Source organism: Bubalus bubalis, chromosome 8 (assembly GCF_019923935.1).
Source record: "Bubalus bubalis isolate 160015118507 breed Murrah chromosome 8, NDDB_SH_1, whole genome shotgun sequence".
NCBI classification, from domain to species: domain Eukaryota; kingdom Metazoa; phylum Chordata; class Mammalia; order Artiodactyla; family Bovidae; genus Bubalus; species Bubalus bubalis.
This window is the reverse complement of record NC_059164.1, coordinates 80,097,552-80,123,999: the sequence shown is the minus strand read 5'-3', so window position 1 is coordinate 80,123,999 and position 26,448 is coordinate 80,097,552. Positions and strand designations below refer to the sequence as shown.

At 37.0% G+C, this 26,448-nt stretch overlaps 1 protein-coding gene across 8 annotated transcripts in view; it reads left to right on the top strand.

The window, feature by feature from the left end:
- The window catches only part of SUGCT (succinyl-CoA:glutarate-CoA transferase), a 763,763-nt gene that overhangs the window by 335,669 nt on the left and 401,646 nt on the right, over positions 1 to 26,448 (top strand). For 7 of the 8 annotated variants that reach the window (XM_025292055.3, XM_044946814.2, XM_025292046.3 and 4 more), the window contains one exon: positions 2,028 to 2,130. In XM_025292055.3, the coding sequence (XP_025147840.2) occupies positions 2,028 to 2,130 (103 nt within the window). Of the gene's footprint in view, positions 1 to 2,027; positions 2,131 to 16,457; positions 16,722 to 26,448 lie in introns of those variants that run through there. The other variant, XM_025292049.3, reaches the window with a different exon arrangement.

Sequence of the window (26,448 nt, the reverse complement as noted above, 5' to 3'; positions counted from 1 at the left end):
TGATACCCTGATTGGAAAGGTTCCAGGTTCAAAGTACCACTTCTATTCTTTCAACATATATCATTTTGGTGAAATCTATCTATCTATATATCTTAGGAAACCTTGGCCAGGAGATGACTTTAACAGTCATTGAGCAGAAAACATGGATGTGAAGAATCCACTAATTCAAGACATTTAATCTTGCGTTGTGGTGTTCCCATGACAGGATATCTTTCAGTACTTAGAAGTGAGAAATTTTATTATGTATTAAATAGGGATAGTTAACATTATTGGGCCATAATTAATGTGTGTAGTGAAACGTCTTTATCATAATGGAGAAGAAAAGGAAGGCAATATTTTTGGAGGCAGTAATCAATGCCTGGGCTTTCCAGGTGTCTCAGTGGTAAGAATCTGCCTGCAAGTGCAGGAGACAAGTGCAGGTTTGATACCTAGGTCAGAAGATCCCCTGGAGAAGAAAATGGCAGCCCACTCCAGTATTCTTGCCTGGGAAAACCCATGGACAGAGGAGCCTGGTGGGCTACAGTCCACGGGGTCACAAAAGTCCAACAAAGAGTCAGATTTAGTGACTAAAACAACAACAACAACAACAATCAATGCCTGGCGTATAGTAGGCACTCCTTAGATGGTTGTAAAACAAGTGGATGTATAGATAGGATTAATTACATTCCTAGTGAAATGTAATCCTACCTTCATTAAAAAATTTTATTAGATCCTATATGAAAATTTATGATTGAACACAATTGTTCATATTTTGTCTTTCAGAGACTACATTAATTCAGTCTTTTTCTTTTTATCTGTTAGATGGCAATAAAAGAAGTATGGTTAAAATATTGATACTGTATTTATCCTTTTTTTAAATAGTGGAAGAAATCAATTTCTTTGACAAATTCTCATAGAATCTACTGCTCTGAGATTAGCTATGTCTAAAAGAGTTGAATAGAAGCCCATGAATATTAAATATTTCTACATTTCCAGTAGTTCTTCCATATTGATGAAGCATTAATACTTTAATACTTCAATATGTGCTGCTAATAATTCACTACAGCTAACTCTTTAAAAAAATCCCTTTTAACCTATATTATTACTTAACTAAAAAAAGTTTACTATTTTAACAGCTAACAGTTCTAAAATTCTTCATATATTATGAACTATGAGTGTTGCATTGTCTTTGAGGATCCAAGTTTTTTTCCTGTGTTCACTGTCTTAACAGAAAACCAAAAGATGATATATTTCATTAATGAAGTAGGTCCCCTTCCCTTAAGACCTATTAGAGGAAAAAGGACATCAGGTAAGTTTTTGTGTCTGAGAAGTCTAATTCTAAGTTATAGTAGAAACAAACAGAGGTAAAGGGCTTGGATGAATTTAGATACTAGTCTTTGCATGTCTCCATTTGCTCTGATCAGTAAGCCACAGTGCAAGTAACTAAATAGTTAAGGTATTTTTTTTTTTTAGGCCAGTGGTTGTGCCTATTAATTCTGATGTGCCTTACATATAATGTAGATAAAACATATAGCTTTCTTTAAAAATAGATTCACTGGTTTATTTTTTGTTTTGAGGAATAATTTAGCATATCTGTGTCTATCTTAACTTCATATACTATTCCTGAGATCTAAAAAACCACTTTGTAAATGACATTATGCTCAAAACTGCAGTAATATTATATTATCATTATTAAATTCATCAAGTGCTCAATACCACATTTGAAGCTCAGTTAATACAAAAGCTCATTTTATACCTAATCTTTCTTCTCTGAGGGACTCTCTGTCAAAAAGTTTATAGGGGAAGAAATAGGAGGAATTTCAACTCTATGGTGGGTTTTTAAACAAGGGGACTTGAGTGACTATTCTTATTGCTTGCAGGGCAACTCAAATTGTTTCATGTTGGCAACATTCTGTCAAAACTAGGCACAAGGAAAGTTAAAGAAACATATTTTTGTCATTATCAGTTGCTTTCAAAGAGGGCTATATGAGAAAAAAGGTTGTGTTCTTTAAGTATAAAGGTGCATCTGTTTTTTAATCTGTTCCTAGGTTTAAAGAAGAAATGACCAGCAAGTGGTTACAGCTCTTTGAAGGAAGTGGAGTCCCGTATGGCCCGATTAACAACATGAAGAATGTGTTTGCAGAACCCCAGGTTTGTTTTTTGAAATTTTTAGTATGTTTTGGTTAAAAACACAAGAATTTACCTCTTTTTTGTATCCAGACTGATTCATATAAATGTACATTAGCCATTGGTCTTGAAAAGTCATATCATATGATTTTTTACTCTAGGTTAAATTATGCATCTGAAATAAAAAATAATCAGAATTTGGAACTGGCTGTCTACAATTATACCTTTATACCAATTAGATCTAACATATTTCTCCAGCAGTCACTACATGACATTTTCAAGGTCAGAGCATTTGTTTTTTTTCCTGAAAAATGGAATAAAAACAATTGAGAGTTGGGATCAGGCACTCAGAGATCATTCTCTGCAGGAAGAAGTAAGAGTAAGAAATGTGTAATTTTCAGTCACAGTTCCCCTCTCACCATATGGCTATTTTAAAATGGACAGAGAAGTCATCATTAATTTTGCTGATTAGAGACATCTATATGCTTTGAATAATGTGCAATATTCATGAAGAAGAAATAAAATTGAATAGAGATTCATGCTGTACATTGTTTACAGACTCCTTGAGTTTCAGAAATTGGGATCATCTGAAAAAATATTTCTTCTATAACACTGTTCAAATGATTATTTTGAGACAAGGTCAGAATAATAAGTTTTGATGTTATTTAATCAGCCTCACTGAAAGCAATTTACCATTGCTCAAATTCACATATTAATCCCATAATGTAGAGGAGCTCCCTTTTTCTGTGAAACTTTCACTGTGATTATTCATGTATCTTGTCAGCTTGCAACATTTCAAAATTATAGTATTTCTCTTCATTTTTTTCATTCTTATAATGGTAGATTTTTCTTTGAAATAAGTTGCTGAAAATGGAATACACCTTTTAAGGGAGAAAACTGACCTAACTAACTTTGGTACCTTTGTCTTACACAAATATCTGTTTAAAGGAAAATTGAAATGTATTCAAATCAATGATTTCAGTATTTACTGGAAGAAAAAAAACAAAGGTGATTAATGCAGGAATTCTGCTGTGCTATTTTTTTGGCCAAGATGGTGATTATGGAAAGGCTTTTTTCCTAGTGAAAGAATGGTCAATAAAAATTGGAGGAAAGGGAGTCCTCTTGATATGGACTGAGTCTTTGTTAAGGGGTCCCCACTACACTACATTGGTGGTGGATGCCGGTGATTCCTTGTGATGAGGTAGCAGTGTGTATACCCTGAATATAACAGACCAGAGGGGCAGTTATCTCACTTCATAAGTTTGAATGAGGCCAAGCTTTGGCTTTAAGCTGTTGTAGAGGAATGGGTGGGTTTTACCATTATTCCCCTGCTTACAAGTAGAACTGAAGTGTGTAGGGCTTCCTGTGTAACTCAATTTAAGGGTACATTTCTGTAGAGATGATTCCTGAGAGTTCTTCTATCAGCATTTCTGTTGGCTCCCCCTGTGTTTCATTAGGAATAAAGGCTCCAAAGCAGGAATGTTATTTTAAAAATTATTAGATATTTTCAAGGACTACTTATTTTTTAGGCTTTGATAAACAAGGATCTAAGGTCCCACACTTAAAACTGTTCACTTTGTGGCTGGCTCAAATTGAATTTTGGGTAAATAGGATTTTCATTCTCAATTTTCCCTTTCATTTTTGGATCGGAACTCCTTTGGACCTACAGGAAGTTTGTAGTATTGGTCTGTGGCTTATTTTTAGCACTGAAACAAAATTTCAAATAGAGAATATAATATATCCTAAGCCAGGATACCAATTTTTTCTGCTCCCTCAAAAGTCTCTGAAAAATACCTTCTTATCCACCAAAACCAAATTCTAATTGTTACAGTTCTAGCATGAAAAGTTCTTAATCATACAGCTATGGTTATTGACAGTCATACTCTAGTTGCAAGAATAGAGTTGGTTTCTTTTATACATAATTTCATTCTTCTTTGGAATTTAAATACCAAAATCTGTGTATAAAAGTATCTGGAGTTTTAGAAAGACTAGAGAACAGTGTAGTATTAATGCATTTTAAATATGAGCGAAGATTACTATGACAATTGTATGTAGGACTGTTTGGCACAAGAAAAAAAGGTATCTCTTTTCCCATGCCTGGAAGTGTTCGGCTATTTTAGAAGGATTCTCTATCATTAGGTATTTTGATATGACTGTAGAAGATGAAAAAAACAGGGAGTTAAAAAATTTTTGTATATCCAGTTTTTTAAGGAATCTCCATACTGTTCTCCATAGTGGCTGTACTCGTTTGCATCCCCACCAACAGTGTAAGTTTTGTCCGTACCCTTTCCAGCATTTATTGTTTGTAGACTTTTGGATAGCAGCCATTCTGACTGGCGTGAGATGGTACCTCATTGTGGTTTTGATTTGCATTTCTCTGATAATGAGTGACTGATGGTAGGAATGCAAACTAGGATAGCCACTATGGAGAACAGTGTGGAGATTCCTTAAAAAACTGGAAATAGAACTGCCATATGACCCAGCAATCCCACTGCTGGGCATACACACCGAGGAAACCAGAAGGGAAAGAGACACGTGTACCCCAATGTTCATCGCAGCACTGTTTACAATAGCCAGGATGTGGAAGCAACTTAGATGTCCATCAGCAGACAAATGGATAAGAAAGCTGTGGTACATATACACAATGGACTATTACTCAGCTATTAAAAAGAATGCATTTGAATCAGTTCTAATGAGGTGGAGGAAACTGGAGCCTGTTATACAGAGTGAAGTAAGTCAGAAAGAAAAATACCAAGACAGTATATTAATGCATATATATGGAATTTAGAAAGATGGTAATGATGACCCAACATGGGAGACAGCAAAAGAAACACAGATATAAAGAACAGACTTTTGGACTCTGTGGAAGAAGGTGAGGGTGGGATGATTTGAGAGAATAGCATTGAAACATGTGTATTACCATATGTGAAATGGATCGCCAGTCCAGGTTCAATGCATGAGACAGGGTGCTCAGGGATAGTGCACTGGGATGATCCTGAGGGATGGGATGGGGAGGAAGGTGGGAGGGAGGCGTTCAGGATGGGGAACACACGTACACCCATGGCTGATTCATATCAATGTATGGCAAAAACCACTACAATATTGTAAAGTAATTAGTCTTCAATTAAAATAAATAAATAAAATTTAAAAATTTTGATAAAATAAATTATTAAAGAAAACATACCTTAAGAGAATATCTAAAAAGGAAATATTCTGAAAGTTCATTTAACAAACCTTTTTATTGTATTCAACATTTACTATGTACCAGATGCTAGGGATTTAGCATGAATTTAGTAATTCTTTTACTTTCTGAAAAATAAATTATAAGTTGACTTAAGCAGCAAATACCCAGTAAAATTTCACTGATGCATGAATCAGGGGATGAATGAGTTGGTTAACTTTGTAAAGTATAGGTTTCCAAATAATCAAGTGGCTACTATCCCCCCTGTGTGGGACTGACTGACTCTTATATGTGGAGCTGGCTGAGAAGCCTTTGAAACTCCAGGGACTAAGCATAATACAATAGCTAAGACCATGGAATCAGAAGTGTTGAGAAGTTTTATAAGATTTCTAGGCTTCAGTTTCCTCAATGCTTAAGTAATGAAATAGAACCTTTTCTCGATACTGTAAAGTTAAATGGGATAATGTTTATCAAAGTCACATAGTAGGGATTGTTAAATGGTAAATGTTCAGTAAAAAGTAATAGCTCTGGTTATGGTGCCCTTCACAGTTATATTTTACTAAAAGATATCTTTTACTTATCATCATGTAGTGGATAAAGGCAAATCCAGTGTAGCGGTGAGGATGGGGATCATCAGCTTGACATCAAGCTCTAACTAATATCCTTTTAAGGAAATGCATCCGCAAACTTTGTGCCAAGAAGTTCTCAGCCCATCATTTTTCTGATTACTGAAAATCTTTTTGTTTTCCATTTTCTATAAAAGTATGATTTCCGTTCAAGGTGTCCTCCCTTGTTTTTCCCCTGATGAGCTGTGGAGTTTCTTGGCCCCCAGTATATGGAACTGGCCACTCCTGTTCGGATGTGGGACCGCGCCACTGGCGCCCGGGGCCCAGCTCTCCATGTGCGCCTGGCCAGCACAGCTGCTAGTACAACTGAAAATTGATTTGGGTGAAGTACAAGGCCTGGAACATGGCGCAGGAAGTGAAACTTTGATGAAGTGAAAAGGGGTATGTCTAACCAAAAAAAAAAAAAAAAAAAAAAAATAGAAGCATCAAAGAGCAGGAGAGAATTTTTTGTGAACCTACTTATCAAGTGGACCATTTATATTTCATCTCTGGTTTGAACATGGTAGACAAGTTTACTTAATGGTTGAAATTATTCCTAACCAAAATAATGTCTTCATAGTCTCATGCTCTAAGAAAACTTGCCATTTGACTCAATTGAAACTACAAATGATTTTTTCCTTGGATAGATGCAAGGTTGTCTACCTTTTATCCTCTGATTATATGCTGCAGTCCTTTGCATAGTTAAAATGATCCTGCAGGCATCCACTGTTAAGTCAATCAAGAATACTACAGGGGGTTTTGGTCTGCATTTACTGATAGCTCTGAGAAGTTTTGATCCAAAACCCTTTTAGTGGGAGTTTTATTGTTTTTTTCTCCCTCAGAGATACATTATCTGAGGAAAACTCTGTGCATTATAGAAGTATAATATAGATTATCTGCATATAGATTTTAATAGTCAGGTTTCCAAGTGCTTTCTTAAAATACCTTTTTACTCAGGCCAAGATTGTGCAGTACATTAAAAGAATTCTTAAAAAGCTTAAAAATCTTACTAGATGACCTCAGTATGGTCCTATTTAACATACCCTTGGGAACATGTGCATGAAATACATTGTGGTTTGAGGTTTTCCAACCCAAATAAACTTAAAAGAAAATGTAGCTTTTAATAGAAACTATTCAAATTCCTGCAAAAATAGGTATGGATCTCACCACTGAGAGGATTTAAAAGCATTATTATCTACTATGAGAATCAAAAGAGAATTTGTTACCCTGCTTTTTCTATTTTGCTCAAGACCGTATATTTGGTGGTTCTAGTGTATGACCATTTTTGAATGAACTGCTCAATTAAAAAAAAATATATATATATATGAATAATTGAACCTCTGATGAATATTTTTATTTCTCTTTGATGCCATGACCTGTGAGTGGGAAAGAAAGGGCAAAGGGTGTCGCAAAACTGGTGTTATTTAAAAGAGTCTTCATATTTGTACCACACAAGTTGAAGACATCAGGTGTAAGACATCACCCTAAAGCATCACTTCTGAGAACTATTGGGAGGGAATATCAGAACTGAAATATCACAGCTGGCCCTGATTTTAACTGGTGCCAAACACCTGCAGGCCCTAAAAGGATACCAAAACAAAACCCCACCCTGTGGCAGCAAGCCAGCCCTTAACAACCCTTCCTTAACTTTGCATCACCATCAAAACTAATTTAACATTTTCTACAGAAACCTTATTCTTCCTGTCCCAGAAGGCCATTACAACTCCTTTAGCCAATCTTTCATATGGGATAAATATGTCATAGAAACAAACAGAGTGAAGTCTTGAAATATTTGATCACTTAAAAATTATCTGTTGTTTTCATATCATTATTTGTGGAAGCCTGTGAAGTTGGAGGCTTTATTAATCTCTAGGTTAGCTCATAGTCTCTAAGTGATTTTGTTTTAGCACATTTTGGCAAAATATCTGAGCATCTGGGGGAAAAATCCTTCAATATTCGTATAGTAAGTGTCAGAAGCTCCCCAAAATACAGAGCTATTTGTCAAGCCCTTTCTACCTTATACACACAGGCATGCATGTGCACACAAGAACACACATACACACATGCACCGCTGATGCATTTCAAAGATTGCTTTTTGAATGCCATTCATTAGTTGCATAGCCCTGAGAGGGTTATACAAATCAAGCAAAACTATATCCTTGTTTCTAATACTGCTGGGAAATATGTACATACAGTGCTCCCTGTAACTGGAAAACAGTTGATGAAGATCTGAGGTAAAACAGTTTGTCTGGATATAATTCTTAGTAGACAAGAGATGAAAAAGTAGAATTTATGTTCATCTTTGAGTGTATATGACACATTTCAGATGATGAACAAATTCAGACATATTATGTGTATTATGTGTGTGAATATTCAGTCCTGAATATTCATTGGAAGGACTGATACTGAAGCTGAAACTCCAATACTTTGGCCACCTGATGCGAAGAACTGACTCATTTGAAAAGACCCTGGTGCTGGGAAAGATTGAAGGCAGGATAAGAAGGGGAAGACAGAGGATGAGATAGTTAGAAGTTAGATTACATCACTGACTCAATGGACATGAGTTTGAGTAAACTCCGAGAGTTGGTGATGGATGGGGGGGACTGGCGTGCTGCAGTTTATGGGGTCACAAAGAGTTGGACACGACTGAGTGACTGAACTGAACTGAACCACTCTAATGGCAGGAAGTGAAGAGGCACTAAAGAGCCTCTTGATGAGCGTGAAGGAGGAGAGTGAAAGAGCTGGCTTAAAACTAAATGTTAAAAATACCAAGATCATGACTGTGTGTGTACTTAGTCAATCAGTCGTGTCTAACTCTTTGCAACCCATGACTGTAGCCCTCCAGGCTCCTCTGTCATGGGGATTCTCCAGGCAAGAATACTGGAGTGGGTTGCCATGCCCTCCTCCAGGAGATATTCTCAACCCAGGGATTGAACCTAGGTCTTCTGAACTGCAGGCGAATTCTTTACCATCTGAGCCAGGGAAGCACCAAATCATGGCATCTGGCCCCATTACTTCATGGCAAATAGAAGGGGAAAAGGTGGAAGTAGTGACAGATTTCCTCTTCTTGGGCTCTAAAATCACTGTGGATGGTGACTGTAGCCATGAAATCAGAAGACATTTGCTTCTTGGCAGGAAGGCTATGACAAACTTAAACAGTGTCTTGAAAAGCAGTCCGTATAGTCAAGTCTATGGTCTTCCCAATGGTCACGTATGGTTGTGAGCGCTGGACTGTATAAAGAAGTGGAGTGCTGAAGAATTGATGCCTTCAGACTGTGGTGCTGGAGAAGACTCCTCAGAGTCCCATGGATAGCAAGGAGATCAAACCAGGCAATTTTAAGGGAAAATCACCCGTGAATACTTGTTGGAAGGACTGATGCTGAACCTGAAGCTCCAGTATTTTGGTCATCTGATGTGAACAGCTGACTCAGTGGAACAGTCCCTCATGCTGAGAAAAATTGAAGGCAGAAGGAGAATAAGGGTGTAAGAGGATGAGATGGCTGGATGGCATCACCGATGCAATGGACATGAACTTGGGCTAACTTCGGGAGATGATGAGGGACAGAGAAGCATGGCATGCTGCAGTCCATGGGGTCCAAAGAGTCAGACACAACTGGGTGACTGAACAGACAATCAGACAACAATAGTCTATATTTATAGAATTTTTAATATTAATATTAATTTTATTTATGCTATTTTGTTTTCTTCTTATGGATTTGAGTTATAGACTTGAGTTGGATTTGATGTCCTTTCCTTATTCCAACAGAGATTTTTTTTTTTGCCCTTATTCACCTCCTTTGTACTATTTTGTCAAATATATTTCTGTATCCTATAGGTCAACAATATACTTATTTACATATGGTTTATTGCAATATCATTTTAAATATGTCAAGAGATGAAAGGAGGAGAAATATGCAGTTATACTGCTTTTTATAAATGGCTAAGTGATTATCTTACTGGTATTCTCTATGTGTGTCTGTGTGTGAGTTCATAGTGCTGTATAGTATCATTTAGTTTCAGCCTAAAGAATTTTCTTTGGTATTCATTATAGTGTATTATGTACCAAGATATTCTCTTAGCTTTTGTTTACCCGGGTTTATCTTTAGTTTGCCTTCATTTGTGAAAGGTAGTTTTGCTGGATACAATATTCTTGTTTGACAGTCTTTACTTTCAGCACTTCGAGTATGTTGTTTCACTGCCTTCTGATTCCCATGGTGTCTGATGAGATGCTATGTGTTAATCTTCCTGGGATTGCTTTATGTGATGTCGTTTTTCTTTTGCTCTTTTCAGAATTTTCTCCTTGTCTTTGAACTTTATGAGTATGCTGTGTCTGGGTGTGTATCGATCTCTTTACATTTATCCCAGTTAGAGTTCATTGAGCTTCTTGGATGTGTAGATTAATGTTTTCCATAAAATTTATAAAGTTTTAAGCCATTATTTCTTTGATATTCTTCATCTTTTTCTTCTTCTGGTACTCCAGTTATGTGTATGTTCATCATTAAATAGTGTTTCACACTTGTCTGAGATTTTGTTCAGTTTTCTTAATTTGTTTTTCTTTCTGAAATTCAAATTGAATAATTCCTATTAGTCTAAGTTTGTTGATTCTTTCTTCTGAAAATTCAAATATATAATTGAGTCCCTTGAATGAATTTTTCATTTCAGTTATTGCACTTTTCAACTTAAGAATTTCCATTTGGTTCTTTTTAATAATTTGAATATTTCTCTTTATTGGTATTGTCTCTTTGATGAGTCATCATCCTCACATCTTCCTATAATTCTTTAAGCATGCTTTCCTTTTGTATTTCAAACATATTTATAATAGCTGCTTTGAAGTTTTTTTCTGCTAAGTCCACTGTCTGTGCCTCTTCAAAGGCAGTTTCTATTGCCAGCTCTTTCTTTCTGTGTATGGGATGCACTTTACTGTTTATTTGCATGTTTTGTAATTTAGATCCCCCTACCCCAGTTGTGCTTTGTTTGTTGCTTACTGGGTCAAACAACATCATGTGAAACGCTGGACTGGATGAAGCACAAGCTGGAATCAAGATTGCCAAGAAATATCAATAACCTCAGATATGCAGATGACACCAGCCTTATGGCAGAAAGTGAATAGAAACTAAAGAACCTCTTTATAAAAGTGAAAGAGGAGAGTGAGAAAACTTGCTTAAAACTCAGTATTCAAAAAGCAAAGATCGTGGCATCCACTCCCATCACTTCATGGAAAATAGATGAGGAAACAATGGAAACAGTGACAAGACTTTATGTTCTTGGGCTCCAAAATCACTGCAGATGGTGACTGCAGCCATGAAATTACAAGACACTTGCTTCTTGGAAGAAAAGCTCTGACCAACCTAGAGCATATTAAAAAGCAGAGAGATTGCTTTGCCATCAAGGGTCCATCTAGTCAAAGCTCTGGTGTTTCTAGTAGTCATGTATGATGTGAGAGTTGGACCATAAGGAAAAACCAATACCATATTGTAAAGTTAAAAATAAAAAATAAAAATAAAAAAAAGAATATTAAAAAAAAAAAGAAAGTTGAGCGCCAAAGAATTGATGCTTTTGAACTGTGGTGTGGAGAAGACTCTTGAGAGTCCCTTGGACTGCATGGAGATCCAACCAGTCTATCCTAAAGGAAATTAATCCTGAATGTTTATTGAAAGGACTGATGCTGAAGTTGAAGCTCCAATATTTTGGCCACCTGATGTGAAGAACTGACTCATTTGAAAAGATCCTGATGCTGGGAAAGATTGAAGGCAGGAGAAGGGGATGACAGAGGATGAGATCATTGGCTGGCATCACCAACTCAGTGGAATGAGTTTGAGCAAGCTCTGGGAGATGGTGAAGGACAGGGAAGCCTGGTGTGCTGCCGTCTATGGGGTCACAAAGAGTCGGACGTGACTGAGTGACTGAACTGAGGTCAAACAACATGATTTGACTGCATTGATATTGTGAAGTCTTTTTTGCACAGCTCCTAACGTTCCAGCTCAGATTGGTTCTACTTGTTTTTGTCTTTTACCTAGTGCTCGCTCTTGGGTAGACATAATCCAGTTAGTGGTCAATGATTGTTCTCAGCCAGTTAGGTTTTTATCCTTTACACTTGTTTGTGTGTATGGCTTAGAGGCTGTTATGAGTTCAGAGAGTTTACATTATTTTGCCCTACTTTTAGCCAGGGACTAGTCACTTGGGGACTCTCTCTGGGACTGGTTTTGCTTTCTCAGAAGCAATTGCTCAGGCTTCTATGGACGAGTGTGATTTTAGTTTCAAACATAGCTTCCTAGACATTGCCCCTGGGTCAGAGTAGCTTAATACCCAGGCAGTGTTTGGTCAGAAGTTGTTTGAACCCTCATGCCAGTGAGACTTCTGCTGTGTTAATGGATCAGACTGCACTGTGGTGAATGGTTGGGTTTGTTTAATTTGTTTGGGTGTCTCACAGAACTCAAGAAATTTGTTTACACACTACATTACTGTTGTATTACAAAGGATATTAAAGGATATAAATCAACAATGAGATGAAAGATGCATAGAGTAAAGTCCTAAATGAAGGATCTTCTGTCTTGGTAGAGTCTGAGGACTGGCGTGGTGTCACATGGAAGCATTCTGGTTCCCCAACCTGGAAGCTGTCTGAACCCCTTTCCTTTGGGGTTTTATGGTGATTTCATTACAAGGCATGATTGATAAAATAATTGATTGTTGGTGATTGAGTCAACCTCCAGCCCTTCTCCCCTCCTCGGAAATCAGGAAGTGGAGCAAAAGTTCCAGCCTTCTATTTAATGTTTGGTTCCCCTGGCACTTAGAGCTCATCTTTAGGTGTTTCCTAAAAGTCACCTCATTAACGTAAACTCAGATGTGGTGAAATGGGGCTTGTTATGAATAACAAGATACCTATTTCACCTTCATGACTCTTTCAGGAACTGAGGATGAGAGACCAAATATGGCAAAAGATTCTCCCATTGCTTTTATTGCTCAGGAAATTCCAAAGGTTTGGGGAACTGTGAGAGAGAAATATATGAGAAATATATATGACTAAATATGCATTTCAGATGACCAAATATATATTAATATGTCTTATTAGTCAAAATATCACACTTGGTGGTTTCAAGGTGATGGGACTCAGGCTACAAGTTCTGCCTAGCTTTCTGTGGGTTGTGGTTCTAATGTCACTTTAAGTTTTCCAGACTTTTGCAGAGGTATCCAAATCTGTGCTGTGTATGCACCACCTAGATCTGGGTGGTGTTGTATCTGTTAGTTCAGTTCTCAAAGTGTGGTTTGTTGAATTTGACACATGCATATGTAAGCCCAAGATTTCATAAACGACCTTATGCAGTCATATTCCCAAGTTTCTCTCTTATGATCTCCTTGGTAACTTCCAGTAGGGAACCTCTTTCTGGTCTTGTGGCCAGAATGCTGTGACTATAGTTACCGTGTGCTCCTGTGCACTTCCGTAACTGCACTTGTCTTTGGGACCAGGTAGCAGCAGGACAGAGAGAGAAAAAAAGCAGTGGATTTGACTCCACTTTTTTTTGAAACTTTAGTTCCATCAGACTTAAAGGAATGTTCCCCTTTCTTCAAATTTTGGCTTTAGCTGCTGCCATCATTGCCTCTTCTAGTCAAAGTTGCTGCTACCACTTGTCACCTAAGCCTTGGCTGAGAGCTGGGGCAGGGGAATGGATAAAAGAAAGCAGAAACCAGATTTCCGCACTCTCTGAGTTATACCTTCCCTTTCCCTATTATTCCTTGAACTAAAACAATAGGCTTCTCCTGGAGCTTTCTTTCTTTGCACCTGTGTTCGTTTGAGCTGCTATAACAAAAACACCATTGATGGGGTTACAAATAAACAACAGAAATTTATTTGTCCCATTTCTGTGAGCTGGGGAGTCCAAGATCAAGGCACCAGCATAGTCAGTATCTGATTGTGCTTAGTCGCTCAGTTGTGTCCGACTCTTTGTGACCCCATGGACTATAGCCCTCCAGGCACCTCTGTCCATGGGGATTCTACTGGCAAGAATACTGGAGTGGGTTGAAATGCCCTCCTCCAGGGAGTCTTCCCAACCCAGGGATTGAACCCAGGTCTTCCTCATTGCAGGAGGTTTCTTTACCATCTGAGACACTAGGGAAGCTCAAACTGTATGTGATTAGAACCCACTTTTTGTTTCATAGTCATTTTTTTCACTTGATCTTCTCATGGTGGAAGGGGTGACAAGGGAGCTCCCTGAAGTCTCTTTTATCATTTATTATTATTTTTACTAAGAATTGATGATCTTTCACTATAGGTGACAATATGCACAAACACCATGAAGAAATAAAGAATTACCAGCACCCCAGCAGCCTCCCTGAGGTCTCTTTGATATGGATGTTAATCCCATTCCTGAGGGCTCCATTCTCTTGACTTAATCTCCTCCCCAGGACACCCTCTCCAAATACTGTCCCAATGAGGGACTAGAGTTCAAAGTATGAATTTGGTAGGGAGTGCACAAACATTTATCTATAGCAGCATCTAAGTGCTCATTTTGTTTCTGGGGGATGCAACACTAAAAAAACTGAGAAATTTACCACTTGTATGATGGTATTTGAATTCTATTCTTCCCCTATCCATCTGCTGCTGTTGACTTTGGTCCTCTAAGAGCTCCTCCATTCATTCTGTCCAGGTTTTATAGCTGCATTCAAGAGGAGGCAGTGTAGCGTATACTTACTGCTTCATAGTACCTGAAACCTAAATGTTTCACTTTAAAAGCAAGTATTTCTTAATATTTTAAAAAACAGTTTCCAGATCATTTTTCTTTGAATCTTAACATAGTTGTTAATTTGTAGTACTCAAAAAGTTCATATACTTTGCAGCTACTTTTTCATGCAAATTAGAATTTTCAGGAAATGTCTAATCAAACCAAGATATAGAAATGAATGAAGAGATTAATAAATAAATGGAACTACAATATACTCCAACTTCTATACTGATTGTCAGGCAAGTAAATGTTGTAGGTTCAAACATTTATATGAATGTATTTAGACTAATACAATATTAGGGATTTGTTTACTTTTTTTTTTTTTTTTCTAATTAAAGAAAGGGTTTCCTGTTAAAAGGAAAGAAATAAAGTCTTCTGACCTATGGGAACAAGTGGTTAGGTTGTCCTTAAATGACTTTCCTTAAATGTCAGTTTTCTATGTTGGTCATTTGACAATTACCTAGCACTTATCTAGCATTCTCTGGCAAATGCGGTGTTTTGGAATACGAAGGAAAACAAAATTCTCAGAAAGAGGAGAAAGATATCAGAGCTGCAATGGTCAGGGGGACTGAACAAAAATAAATAAATAAATAAAAAGAGTCTATTTTCTTGCTTCTGAGCAGTACTAAATCATTCATCTAATTTTTCTTGGCAAATACAATATAAGCCTGGAACATCTTGTGTAGTGCCAGGAAGTGAAGAAGTGCCCACAAAATGATGGGAACATGGCAAAAGTACAAAGGTGGCAACTTCAAAGAGTTCCCAATAGCCACATTAGGACAATTTGAGTAACAAAATAAATATAGTAATGGATTATAATCCATAGAATAAAGTAAGTATCCATGACTCCATACTAATATAAATAAATAGTTGAATCAATCAGTGAATGTAGAGGAATGGAAAGAGCTCTTTAGATTGTAGAATTTCAACTAATAAACATAAAGGAATGAAGGAAATTGAAAATTATCTTTAGGTAAACATACTAAAATTATGACAAAAAAGAGGATATCTGTATAATCACAATGTATCTCTTTACCCTCTCTGTTACAAAGGCAAAACTTTTGACTTCACAGTGGGGAACTCTTACTGACATCAGCTTAACCAAGTGATTCAAGTTAGTATCACCAGTAATAAGATCTGACAGCATTGTGAATCTTTTGTTATGAGGCATAATCATTTTCTTGCCCCAAATGTATAACTTGAATCTAATCATGGGAAAATATATGACCAACTCAAATTGAGAAATTCTATAAATTGCCTGACCAGTGTTTTTCAAAAATGTCAAGATTATGCAAGACCAAGACTAAGATTGGAGATTATGACAGTTATTTGCAATGTGGAATCCTAGACAGTATCCTGTTCTGGAGAAAAGCACATTAGCATGACACTTGTCAAATTTCCAAGTCTCTAGTTAAGTTAGTGACATTGTATCAATTTTAATTTTTTGGTTTTGATAATCTTATTCTGGGTAGATAAGATGTTAATAGCAAAAGCTGGGTGATGAATATTTGAAAACTGTGCTTTGCAACTGTTTTGTCCTTCAAAATAAAAAGTAAGAAACCCAGAAATTTTATTTCAAATACCTCACATTACATAAATACAAAGGCAAAGAGCCTTGCATTAAGATAATTAAAGCATGAAGTGGCAAAAGTGCTCTATGCGTGTATGCATGCTCTGTTGCTTCAGTTGTGCCCTATAGAACCTGCATAATAAAATTTCAAATGTTATTGGGTCTCAGGTTTCCATCATTTAAAAACAACACTCATCAAAATATCAGAGGACTCTTACATGCCGTTTCATTTGTTTTCTCATATTTCAAATTGATTATGTCTTTCTTTGCTGTTCCAGGGACATGAGATCCTGAGTAGTATGAAGCCTGAACTATTATTGATATTTCTGCATCTTAGTTGAGATTTTATTTCTGATGCCTGAGGACTACTGAGACAGCCACACACTCAATCAAATTCTCAGATCTTTTCCACACAACTGTAGTTGATCCCTTGTCAAGAATTTAAATGAAAGCTAATTTAAATTCATTTTTCTTTAGAAAACAGATTTTTGCTAATTTATAAAATGTAATTAAAATGTTACCAGAATGCAGTTACTCTTGGAAATACTTCTCCACAGATTCTCATTTTTGCAAAATAGATATGTCTCATTTAACTTTTATGAAAAATGGTTAAATTTTCAAAAATTCATTTCAGAAGCTATCCAATTTCTTAGTAGTACACTAAGTGTCAATAGTTGTTGTAAGCCCTTTTATGTCATTAGACAGTGGTTCTCAAACAGGTTGTATATTAGAGTCACACAGAGAACTCTTCCAAAATCTAGATCCAGGAGCTCTAGAAACATGATATCTGATAATACAGGTCAGTATGGAGTTAAGGATATCTGAATATTTAGAAAATTCATCAAAGATTCTACTATAGAATCATAACATGGTTTGGAGAGGGGATAATTTTGTAGTTATGAACACAGTCTTTCTAATTGGGACAAACCTGACTTTTATCTGGGCTCTGCCACTTACTCACTGGATGATTCTGAGCATTTCTTGATCTTCATATGCCTTAGTTTCCTCTTCTGTAAAATAGAGGTTTTAATGATTTTGACCTCATTAATTTAAAAAAAATCAATGAGATAAGATAGTGCCTATAAAGTATTTAAAATGAGGGCACTTTTTTATTGATTAGTTGCTTAAGATGATCAGGTGTTTTCTGGAAAATGCCATAGGAAGGGAAGGAACGTCAGGCAAAAGTAGCAACCAAGCCAAGAAAGTGATGCTTTTAAACTGTGGTGTTGGAGAAGACTCTTGAGAGTTCCTTGGACTGCAAGGACATCAAACAAGTCAATCCTAAAGGAAATCAACCTTGAATATTCATTGGAAGGATTGATGCTGAAGCTGAAACTCCAATACTTTGGCCACCTGATGCAAAGTGCCAACTCACTGAAAAAGACCTGATGCTGGGAAAGATTGAAGGCAGGAGAAGGACAGCAGAGGACAGGCATCACTGACTCAACGCACATGAGTTTGAGCAAACTCTGAGAGTTGGTGAAGGACAGGGAAGCCTGGCATGCTGAAGTCTATGGGGTCCCAGAGTTGAACGTGACTAACTGACCAAATAACAACAACAACAAGTAAAGAAATGGGAGACATGAAAATGCCTGGGGAGATGTGAGAAGGTCAGGTGGTGTGTAATGGCTGGACTATAGAGTGTGGATGAGATACAGTAGGAGGTGAAGATGGAGAACCCAAGACTCATTTCATGGAATATGGTATGCCATGCTGATAAGTTTGATCTGTATCCAAATTGTTTGTCAGAACTTGTGGTCTGATGCCAGCTACTGGAAGTGCAGCAGATGTACTCATAACAACAGCAATGTGTTCTGATGATCTCGGGTAGCTATGAAGCCTAGGAGAATGCAAGATGCAAGTATGCCTGTGTACACCTGTATATGGCTTAAAGCTCAACATCCAGAAAACTAAGATCATGGCATCTGGTCCCATCACTTCATGGCAAATAGATGGGGAAACAGTGGAAACAGTGTCAGACTTTATTTTTCTGGGCTCCAAAATCACTGCAGATGGTGATTGTAACCATGAAATTAAAAGACACTTACTCCTTGGAAGGAAAGTTATGATCAACCTAGATAGCATATTCAAAAGCAGAGACATTACTTTGCCAACAAAGGTCCATCTAGTCAAGGCTATGGTTTTTCCAGTAGTAATGTATGGATGTGAGAGTTGGACTGTGAAGAAGGCTGAGCGCCGAAGAATTGATGGTTTTGAACTGTGGTGTTGGAGAAGACTCTTGAGAGTCCCTTGGACTGCAAGGAGATCCAACCAATCCATTCTAAAGGAGATCAGCCCTGGGTGTTCTTTGGAAGGAATGATGCTAAAGCTGAAACTCCAGTACTTTGGCCACCTCATGCAAAGAGTTCACTCATTGGAAAAGACTCTGATGCTGGGAGGGATTGGGGGCCGGAGCAGAAGGGGACGACAGAGGATGAGATGGCTGGATGACATCACTGACTCGATGGACATAAGTTTGGCTGAACTCCGGGAGCTGGTGATGGACAGGAAGGCCTGGCGTGCTGCGATTCATGGGGTCGCAAAGAGTCGGACACCACTGACGGACTGAACTGAACTGAAATCAGTGTCTACTAGTCCCATGGTAAAGATTCATTGTAGGAAATACAAGTCCTAAGGTCCAAGCTGTATTTTACCCATCCTATCAAAAAACATGCATTGTCAGAGTTATTGAGAACTTAATCATTATACCTATTCATTCTTTGTTTTATACTTTGTCAGCCATAAATCTGAGAGTGAACCTCTCATAAACTCAAATTCTGGTATTAATCAAGCTATATATGGCATGTGATGACCTGCTATGGTTTTTACAGTAGTCACATATGGATGTTAGAGTTGGACTATAAAGAAAGCCGAGTGCCAAAGAATTAATGCTTTGAAATGTGGTTTAGAGAAGACTCTTGAGAGTATCTTGGAGTGCAAGGAGATCAAACCAGTCAATCCTAAAGGAAATCAGTCCTGAATAGTCATTGGAAAAACTGATGCTGAAGCTGAAACTCCAATACTTTGGCCACCTTGATGTGAAGAACTGACTCACTGGAAAAGACCCTGATGCTGGGAGAGATTGAAGGCAGGAGGAGAAGGGGATGACAGAGGATGAGATGGTTGGCTGGCATCACTGACTCGATGGACATGAGTTTTAGCAACCTCTGGACATTGGTGATGGACAGGGAAGCCTGGCATGCTGCAGTCCATGGGGTTGCAAAGAATCAGACATGACTGAGTGACTGAACTGAACTGATGGCACATGAATGAGCACTGTGAATAACTACAGGAAATCAGCTACTTTAATGTATAGATTTGTGTCAGCATGTTGGGGAATAGTGTTTATTGAACTGCAGCTGAACTCACATGTGCCATTGTAAACCCTACTCCTGGCCATCTTGGATTGTGAAATCAGTTTTAAAGAGCTTTCTCCAGGATAAAATTCAAGTCCTAATCCCGTGAAGGTCCATATTACTTATCCTTAAATTGTAACTAAAGTAGGGAAAGCCAGGATCTGACTTTGTGGGGACACCCATATGAGTGGGCAGACATAAGCTAAGCATGATGCTGTTCTGAACTCTGGGGTCTTCTGACACAACACACACAATGGCATCATGTCATTGAAAAAGTTGCTTTTATCCCCCAAAGGTTTATGAGTACAACTAAGTGTTTATTTAAACTAGAAATAGTGGTGATTGCATAGCATAGAGCTCAAAGAAGTGTCTTTATGCAAACTGTAGTAGAAGTACAATTAGATAAGAAATATTTTTTCAGAGTCTGAGAAACTTGGACTTTGGACAAGAAGATGACTTAGGTAAGACGTTGATGTGTCATTGTCACTTCTTCAGTTGGAGCAGTGTGACTCTGGTGGCAAATGTTGCTAATGGGGAAGAGAATGCATGTGTGAGGGCTGGGGTATATGGGAACTCTGTTTTCCTCTCAATTTTACTATAAGCCTAAAACTACTTTAAGAAATGCAATCTTTAAATATGAAAAAAAGATTCCCTAAACGGTATTGGTACTACCTTTAGACTGGACTTTTCAGTATTGAAATGGAGCTCAGTTTGTTGTCTGAGACCTAAAGATTCAGAATTCATTCATAATCAGATATTTCATGAGTACCCACTGTGTAGAAAGCAGTATGCTAAACACTGAAGAGAATGAATAGCAGTATTTGGTTGATTCCAAACAAATACAAAACTAATAAACATGAGTACCTTGTTATTTGTTTGCTGTGAAAAACATATTTGCCTCAAAGTCTGTAATATGTTATATCTATTTGTTAGGGTATAATTTTAGGGTATTAAGAAACTCATAGGGAGCTGTGTTAATCATTAGGATGTTGTTGATTAAGATGAGATTTAAAGATAACTGGAGTTAAATTTTTTTCTCACTTTTTATTTTTAAATAGTTAGATTCATAGGGAGCTGCAAAGAAGGTTCAGAGAAGTTCTATGGACCTCTAACTTAGTTTCTCCCAAGATTGCATTTTACATAATTATAGTACAATGACAAGGTCAGGAGTCTGACTTTAGTACAGTGTATGTGTATAGTTCTATGCCATTTTAATACACAAATGTGTAGAGTTATGTAACCACAAACACATTCAAGACATTGAACTGTTTCATAACCACAAAGATCTCTGTTAAGCTGCCCCTTTATAGTCACATCTACCACTGCCTCATTCCTAATTTGTCTTCTGTCACTATGATTTTTTCATTTCAATAGTGTTATATAAATGGAATCATACCACAGTATGTGACTTTGAAAAAATGACAGCTTTATTGAGATATTGTTCACATACCATAAAATTACTCTTTTAAAGTACATACTCCTTCATTTTTTAGCCCATTCACAGAATTGTGCAACCATCACCACTAATTTCAGAGCATTGTTGTAATCCTTAGCAGAAACAACATTAGCATTCACTCCCCGTTTTTCCTTCCCCTAGCCCCTAGTAACCACTAATTTATTTTATTTTCTGTTTCTATGGATTGTTCTATTCTGTACATTTCATGTAAATGGAATCACTTGCTGTGTCCTTTTGTGAGTGGTGTTTTTACTTAGCATGAAGTTTTCAAGGTTCCTCCATGTTGTACTGTGTTTCAGTGTTTCATTGCTTTATATGGCTGAATAGTATTCCGTTGAATAGATATACTACATTTTACTTATCCATTCATCAATTGAAGGGCATTTGGATTATATCCACATTTGGCTATTATGAATAGTGCTTTTATTGCAAATTCATATATAAGTTTGTGAAGATATATATTTTTATATCTATTGGATAATGGAACTTCTGGATCATATGGTAATTCTATGTTTGGCTTTTCGAAGAATGGGTAAGCTTTTTTCCAAAGTGACTGCCCTTTTTCATAATCCCACAAGTGATGTATGAACATTCCAATTTCTCCACATCCTTGACAACACTTATTATCTATCTTTCCTTATTTATTTCTACCTTCTTTTCTTCCCCCTCTCCCTGCTTCCCAAGCTCTCTTCTTTTTTCCCTTTCCCCTTCCTGTCTTCCTTCCTTCCTCTCTTCCATTCTTTCTTTTTTCTATTTATAGCCATATTACTGGGTATAAAGTAGTATCTCATTGTAGTTTTTATTTGGATCTCATTAAAGATTATGATACTCAAAACATTCTAAAATGATTATTGGCCATTTGTATATCTACTTTGGATAAATGTCTATCCAAATATTTTGCCCATTTTGGGAACTGGTTTATCTGTCTATTATTATTGAGTTTTAAGAGTTCTTTAGATCTAAGTTCTTAATCAAATATATGAATTAAAAATATTTTCTTCCATTCTGTCAATTGTCTTTTTACTTTCTTAATGGTGTTCTTTGAAGGACAAATACTTTAAATTTGGGTGAAGTTTCATTTATCTATTTTTGGTGTCATATCCAAGAAACTGTTGCCTAATTCAAGGACCTAAAAATGTATGATTATATTTTCTTCTAACAGTTTTATATGTACCTTTTATATTTAATTCTCTGATCTATTTTGAGTTGAATTTTGCATATAGGGTGAGGTAGGAGTCTAACTTTTTTCCTATGCATATGGATAACCAGTGGTAAAGCACAAATTGTTGAAAGATGATTCTTTCTCTCATTGAATTTTCTGGCATCTTTATTGAAAATTATTTCACAGTAAATATGAGGGTTTGTTTCTGTTCCATTGGTCTATATATCTATCCTTTTGCCATTACCATACTGTATTGAATTGTAGTTTTGTCATTGTTTTGAAATGAAGAAGTGTGAGTACTCCAACTATCTTTTTATTTTTCAAAATTTTTTTTGTTTTTCCAGGTCTTTTGCATTTTCATATGAATTTTAGGAATAACTTGCCAATTTCTGCTAAGTCAGTTGGGATGGAGAAAGCAATTGTATTGAATTTGCAGATCAGTTTGGCAGTATTGCCATTTACTAATATTAAATCTTCTGATTCATGACAATATGTCTTTCCATTTAGTCTTCTTTATTTCAAAAAATACTTTTTAGTTTTTATTGTACAAGGTTTGTATTTTTTGTTAAATTTTACCTGAGTATTTTATTCTTATTGATGATGTGGAATGGAATTGGTAAATGGAAATTAGTTTGTTAATTTTTCTTTATATTATTAATTACTATCCCACTGAAATAAAATGCAGTTTTTGTATATTAATTTGTATCCTTCAGTCTTACTGAACTCATTTATCAGTTTTAATAGCATTTCTATTTGGAAGGATGGGGGGGTGTCTTTGGGATTTTTATATACACAAGATCATACCATCTTCCTATCTAATCTGGGTGGCTTCCTTCTCAATTTTTGCCAGAATTCCACAGATAGAACGTCCAGTACAGTGTTGGATAGAGTAGCAAGAGCGGACATCCTTGTCTGCTGATCTGATCTGAGGGACAAAGCATTCAGTGTTTCACCGTTAGTATGACATTTGCTATGGTCTCATAGATGCCTTTTATCAGGATGAGGCAGTTACTTTGAATTTGTTGTTGAATACTTTTATCATAAGGAGGTATTGGTTTTCTGTGTCTGTTCAGTTGATCATTTTTTATTGATGTATTGTATCACATAAATTGATTTTTCAGCTTTCAAGCCAAACTTATACTTAGTCATGGTATATAATCCTTTTTATGTGTTGCTGTGTGTTTGGTTTGCTAGTATTTTGTTAAGAATTTGTTTTGTCTATATTCTTAAGAGATATTTGTGTGTAGTTTTCCTGTTGTGTCTTGCCTGGTGTTGGTTTCACAGTAATATTGGCCTCATGTAATGAGCTAAAAATTCATGAGTTGCCTTCACATATGTATGGGTATAATGTTTTGAATTAGTTAAGAGAAGAAATAAGTATATATTTGTTATGTCTTTTATATTTTCACATTTGTCTTTACTGGTGCTCTTTGTTTTTTTCATATGGGCTTAAAGAACTTTTAATATGTATTATAAAGCAGGCATGTTAGCAAGACATTCTCTCAGTTTTTGTTTATCTGAGAATATCTTCAATTCATCTGCACTTAAAGATAATTTTTCTGTATGCAAAATTCTTGAGTCATGGTTTTTTTCTTTTACATTTTTTTAAAACTTTCAATATAGCATCCACTGCCTTCTAGCATATGGTTGTTTCTGGTGATAAGTCAGCTGCCAGTCTTATTGGTATTTCCTTTGTGTTTCAGTTTGTTTTCTCCCAGTTTCAACAGTTTCTGTTTATTTTTGGCTTTCAATATTTTGATTAGGATGTGTCTGGGGTGGATCTCTTTACATTTATTCTACATAGAACTCTTTGAGCTTCTTGGGTGTGAAGACTAATGCTTTTGTCAAATTTGGGGAATTTTAGCCATTATTTGGAGAAGGCAATGGCACCCCACTCCAGTACTCTTGCCTGGAAAATCCCATGGACGGAGGAGCCTGGTAGGCAGCAGTCCATAGGGTCGCACAGAGTCGGACACGACTGAGCAACTTCACTTTCACTTTTCACTTTCATGCATTGGAGAAGGAAATGGCAACCCACTCCAGTGTTCTTGCCTGGAGAATCCCAGGGACGGGGAAGCCTGGTGGGCTGCTGTCTATGGGGTCGCACAGAGTCAGACACAACTGAAGTGACTTAGCAGCAGCAGCCATTATTTAAATATTTTTGTGCTTGTTATTTTCTCTTCTCTCTGCTGATACTCTCATTATGCCTAAGTTGGTGAACTTAATAGTATCACACTTTTTGCTTTTAAAAAATATTATTTTTAAACTTTGTTTCTCAGATTGCATAATTTCTAACAATCTATCTTCAAGTTTGCTGATTCTTTCTTCTCCCAGTTCAAATTTACTTTTTTTAGTCCCTCTAGTGAATATTTTATTTTAATCCTTTTAAAATAATTTTTCTCTTTATTGATATTCTCTATTTTCCAAGACATTTTCATCATTTTTTCCTGTAATTCATTAAGGATGGTTTCCTTTAGTTTTCTCAATATCCTTATGAGGCTATTTTGAAGTCTTTATCTATTAAGTCTGACAATTGGATACCCTCACAAGCAGATTCTGTTACCTAGTCATTTTCTTGTGTATGAATCACATTTTCATGTTTCTTAGTATGTCTCATCATTTTTGTTAAAAACTAGACATTTTCATTTTCAATGCTTCTTGTTATTTTGTTTATTTGTTTAATGCATTTTGTGGACTGATTTATTGAGATCTTTCTCAATATTGATATCATTCTCGCCCCCAGAAGGTGTAGCCTCAGGCATGTATAGAGTCACCCTGAGATTACAGTGGTTTTAGCAGAGCTCTCTTTGTCTCTGCTTGTGTGTGTGTGTTAGTCACTCAGTTGTGTTCAACTCTTTGCGACCCTATGGACTGTAATTCATCAGACTCTTCTGTCCATGGAATTCTCCAGGCAAGAATACTGGAGTGGGTTGCCATTCCCTTTTTCCAGTGGATCTTCCCAAACCAGGGATCAAGCCTCGGTCTCTTGCATTGTAGGCAGATTTTTACCATCTGAGCCACTCAGGAAGTTCTTGTCTTTCCTTTAGCTCTTCTGAATTGTCCGCCTCTGTTGATATCACATCCCTATTCTGCTGTTGCTGCTGCTACTGCTGCTAAGTCACTTCAGTTGCGTCCGACTCTGTGCGACCCCATAGATGGCAGCCCACCAGGCTCCCCCGTCCCTGGGATTCTCCAGGCAAGAACACTGGAGTGGGTTGCCATTTCCTTGTCCAATGCATGAAAGTGAAAAGTGAAAGTGAAAGTGAAGTCACTCAGTCATGTCCGACTCTTAGCTACCCCATGGACTGCCGCCTACCAGGCTCCTCCGTCCATGGGATTTTCCAGGCAAGAGTACTGGAGTGGGGTGCCATTGCCTTCTCCTGTTAAGCTCCATTAATTTCCAGTTTCTTTCTGTTTTGTTTTTAGCAGTGCCCTTGAGCATAAATAGCTCCAAGGTCTGATAGAACTAAACTGATCCCCTTTTTCTGGGATAGTTTTTGAGTCCAGTCTTTGTGTGTTGTTCTGATCCTGGGGGTGGGTCTACTTAGCTTTCTTTTTTCCTGGTCCTCACTGGTAAGTAAGCTGTGAGTTTACTTTTTTTTTTTTCTTTTCTTTTTAGCCTTGTGTTAGCCTACCAGCAAATCTCTATTGATTTGGGAGCATCCTTAGTCATGAACTTCTCCATGCTCTTTCCAAATATAGTCAGTTCCTTTGGGAGAGCCCTGAACTTTCTTTTATTATTGTCTTCTCTCTTTGGATGAAATCTCTGAGGCACTGCTCTGAAGTTGGAGGCAGAGACAGTGGCCACTTCTCTCAGAGTGATACCCCTGCTTTGTGAACAGGATCCTGGGAGGGGAGTAATGTCAACTAAAAAAAGATATACAGCTTGAGAGTTGTGAGTTAAATTTTATCTGGGGCAAAATGAGGATTGCTGCCTAGGATGCAGCATCTCAGATAGCTCTGAGAGACTGCTCCAAAGCAGCAGTGGAGGAAAGTCAATATATAAGGTTTTGGTGAAGGGGGAGTTCAATACCATGAAGTACTCATTTTACAAAAAGGTTTTTGTCAGTCTTGAGGATCTGATGTCTCCATGAAGGGATTTAGTGCTTCTCTAGATATGAGGAGATGCAAGGATTGAGATCATAAAATCTGTTCCTAAAAACATCCAACTATCTAAAAACCTGTCCCACCAGATTCCCTGGAGCACAGACTGCCTCACTCCACCCTGAACTCCCTCAGGGGTTGCTGAAGGTCAACAGCTATAGCAGCATGGGGTTCAATCTCTGTAGAGGCAG